Here is a 3,962-nt window from a genome sequence, read left to right as displayed (position 1 = left end):
TTTTTTTTTTTTTTTTTTTTTTTTTTTTGCTCATCGTCTTCTCTCCAGCTCTCTCTCTCTCTCCAGCTCTTTCTCCTCTTTCTTCCTCCTGACTTCCTCCCTCGCTGACTGAATCACCACGGTGATGCATGTGCCAAACTATCTCTACCCGACTCCTCCACACAGCAGCACCACGCAATCCACTTCATACCAGCAGTTTACACACACACACACACTCTCTCTCTCTCTCTCTACAGTGGTGCAGTGCGTACAAATCACAGGAATTTCTGTACATATGTTGAGATCATAAATGTGACTTCTAGTAATTTAACAGATCAAACAACTTGATTTTTATTATTTGTCGTCGTCGTCGTTGTCTCTACCCCCCCCCCCCCCACGCCTCATTTGATCTGGAAACACGACTTAACTGTCTGAATGAAGAGGATGTGATGTGTTGAGAATGGGGAAAAGGCCGACATGTCTATGGGTAAAACTGAAAGCCGGATAGCATAACGAGATGCGAGATGTGGGAAATATGGTTACGAGGGAGGGATGATCTCGAGCCGTTGGCACAGACCTCACTATTCCCCACTGCGATTGGAACACAGCGCGTGTTCCCAGAAGGCCGGGCTGCTTAGTTGTCATGTTCCCAAAAGGCTCCGTCAGTGTCCTTTGCACGGTGTCATTTGATGCACAATTCCCAATTTCATGCTTTTTTAAAAAAATTTATTTATTTTTTTTTGCCGTCGGTGCCGTGTGATGTTGTCGCTTGTGCCGGGCCAATCAGAATTGATTATGAGGCCGCCGTTGGAGGACGCACTGACCTCGGCGCACAAAACCCTGGAGTCTTTTTATCTCAAGAGGAAGCGTTTCAGCGTTTACCCGTGAGAGAGTGCACTGCTCTGTGTGTCTTTGGCTAAATGTTGCTTTCATATGTTTTTATGTAGTTTAGGTCTCTTCAAGGAATCGTTTGACATTTTTGGGAAATGGGCCTATTTGCTTTCTAGCTCACAGTTGGATGATGGGGTCGATACCGATCTCTCGTCTGTCGGGTAACTGTGAAGCTACAGCCAGGAGAGGGATAGCTTAACTTAGCATAAGAGGGGAATATGGCTAGTAAAAACATCCACCTACCAGCACATGTAAAGCTCACAAACTAACACGTTTTTATTTTGTTTTGTTTAAGGTGAACAAATAACAAAAGTTGGGTTTTTACGAGTGTTTATATTTCATGACGAAGCGTATTGATTTCCTGGAGAGAGAGACTCCGATAAAGCAAAGCTGTGGGGAACTGCAGAGTTTGATAAGCCTTTGTCATTACGAGTAACAGCTCCCACATTACACACATTTCACCCATTGTTAATGTAAAACTATTGATTAGTGCAGCTTCAAACAAATCGTTCTTCCACTTCATACAACCTTGAGTAACTCCACATATAATCTCATTGTACTCTCGTCTCTACTCTCCATATTGCTCTGAACAGGCAGACAGGCTGCCCTCAATAAACCTGGTTGTAATGGAAATTGTTTGGAAAGGGCCGTCCGTATGGATGCTTGTTGACCGGTCCGAGCATGTTTATCTGCGTTTTTCTGCTGATGTAATGCTCAGACCGCACCGAGAGGCAGAGAGCTCCAGATTCAGCGCTTTTGGCTTTTACTGAACAATAACGGAAGAAATGACACAAGACGAGATGAGACAAGCCGGTCCGAGCACAGCCCCCGGCCCTGCCTACAGTAGCTTGGAGGGCCAGATGGCTGTCAGATCTGAACGGGATGGAGGCAGTCATTGATCCGGCGCCTACTGTCGGGTCCACTCCCGCAGGGTCCTGACACAGCGCTATAATAAGAGTCCCCAGTTGAGAGCACTTAGAGTGACCTTTCACAGATTGCCTTACTGCATCGGAGCCATTTCAGCCAGAAATTGGAGATAATTTGAACAAAAATGCATCGCTTCAGATCTTGCCGTAAATAAGATAATGTGATGGGAACAGGCTGTCATGTTCCATGTGTCTTCGTCTGTGTGGTTTACTTTTAGCCGCCTTGAGCACCTTTCGGTGTGCGCGTGGCGTCATAATGACTTATTCAGCATCAGATGAGAGCTGAGGTCTTCAGGAGGACCTGGCTTTCACTGGCCTTATTCCCTGCATTGCACCAGTGTATTATCATGCACATGTCATTCCATTAGAAAAGAGGAATTGGGGATCGTGGTTGATGGAATCTTTGGAAAGTGCCGTCATGAAGCAAATCTATCAGTGATGAGAAAACAAAATTGCACTCTGTTGCTCATAAATAAGTTGTGCAGGAAGTAAGGACACATTGTAGTTAATGACTATTGTATTGCATTTTACCTTAAAGCCCAGGGTTGTCAGTCGTAAAAGCACTCGAGCTGTGAGGCAAAATGTGAATAAGGTAACTGGAGTGGGAGCTGCTGTCAAAGCAGGGAAGTGAAAACGAGCAGCTTTTGACCTATTTATACCACAGAAGAAGAACCAGTGAAATGTCCGATTTTCTCTTGAACGACACTTAATGTTTACACGATATCGCATGTAAAGTAGGTTGATTTGCATCAGGAACGTGATAGTTTTACCTTGCTGACCTGTTGCCCGGGATCATGTGCTGACACTGGCTGTCTGTTTCTTACCAGGCGCTTGAGTCAGAGGCCGACGGCGGAGGAGCTGGAGCAGAGGAACATCCTCAAACGTGAGTGTCTTCATTATACTTAACATTATCTGTGAGCTCACAAATAACCAAAAGACAAAAACCTCCAAAATGACCCTCTCTAACTACGTGACCCTTCATTAAGCGTATTGTAGCGAAGCATGGGTCCATATTTGCTGCCTGGTTGCAGAGGCCCAGTTATGTGAAAGCTAGTGGCATACATCTTTTACTCCTCCGTGGTCCGTCTTTTCATCTGAGGCACACGAGCAGCAGGGCTCCCTGAGGAGTCATGTCCAGGGAGACGGGTTGCTTTTGCTCAAACACACACATGCAGTATCAGAGAGGAGCAGCTCTGTCGCCCGCGATTCTGCGTCTCTCACATCAAAGACCGATTTACCAGCAGCTCCTGCTCTCCTTGCCGGAAAATACAAAGCCTAAAGAATCCACGCGTGACAAGTCACGTCCTCGCCATCACTCGCGCGCATACAGTACCACGGTTAAGCTTCATTTTTCCAGGGTGGAATCCAGAACTGCGAGCAGCATTACGGATACAGTACGTGTTCAGCACGAGCACAAAATGCAGTTCGCCTGCCAAAGCTTTCACAAACAGGAGCTCGTGTCCCAGAATGCTTCTTGTTTACTCTCGTCTCTCCTTTTAACTTGCTGCTCTGAGCTGGAGGTTTTTGTTTTTTTGTGTCTGTGAATATATGTATAGTACAACACATGGATGCGTTTCAGGGAGATGTAAGAGCTTTACGTGATCAGAATTCAGTCGTAGTAAAAGAGAGAAATGTTTATGCCTAAATGGGTTAATCACTTGATCAGGAACATGGACCAAAAAAGCCCTGGGACAACTTGAAAGGAACGGAGCAATCGTTCTCCCCTGATACCCATCCCTAATAGCATCAAACAGCAAAATGATGGAAAGTGCAAGAAACGTATCCAGTTTAGTGTGAATCTAATGAGCCACATTAACGCAGATGACGTGTTTGTTCCCCTTTCAGTGTCCTCTAAATATTTTTGTGCACGCTCGCAGCATAACGCTCGTCCTCTTCGTTTCTCTGCAGCTCGCAACGAGCTAGAGGAAATAGAGGAGAAGAGGGAGATAAAACGAAGGCTATCACGAAAGGTGAGTCCAAAATAGCTCCGAAAGTGCAAACCCACATGTGATGTTTAGGCATATGGGGGGGGGGGTGTGAAGTTGGCAGGATAAGCAAACACTGTGACAGTGACTCGGGGATCTGGTCCGGTAAAGTCCCGGCATTGTAGTTCTCAGGTCTCCCCCAGGGGACGCCGTGTCCTTGTCGCCCCTTGCCCCCCCCCCC

At 46.3% G+C, this 3,962-nt stretch overlaps 1 protein-coding gene across 3 annotated transcripts in view; it reads left to right on the top strand.

The window, feature by feature from the left end:
* The window catches only part of LOC116387853 (phosphatase and actin regulator 1-like), a 45,694-nt gene that overhangs the window by 39,004 nt on the left and 2,728 nt on the right, over nucleotides 1-3,962 (top strand). For all 3 annotated transcript variants that reach the window (XM_031855282.1, XM_031855280.1, XM_031855279.1), the window contains exons 8-9: nucleotides 2,624-2,679; nucleotides 3,705-3,766. In XM_031855282.1, the coding sequence (XP_031711142.1) occupies nucleotides 2,624-2,679; nucleotides 3,705-3,766 (118 nt within the window). The remainder of the gene's footprint in view (nucleotides 1-2,623; nucleotides 2,680-3,704; nucleotides 3,767-3,962) is intronic.

The sequence above is a fragment of the Anarrhichthys ocellatus genome, unplaced genomic scaffold (genome assembly GCF_004355925.1).
Source record: "Anarrhichthys ocellatus isolate YVR2014 unplaced genomic scaffold, GSC_Weel_1.0 scaffold15, whole genome shotgun sequence".
Lineage (NCBI taxonomy): Eukaryota > Metazoa > Chordata > Actinopteri > Perciformes > Anarhichadidae > Anarrhichthys > Anarrhichthys ocellatus.
Note: the sequence above shows the minus strand (reverse complement) of the source record. Positions and strands in the feature narration are given on the sequence as shown.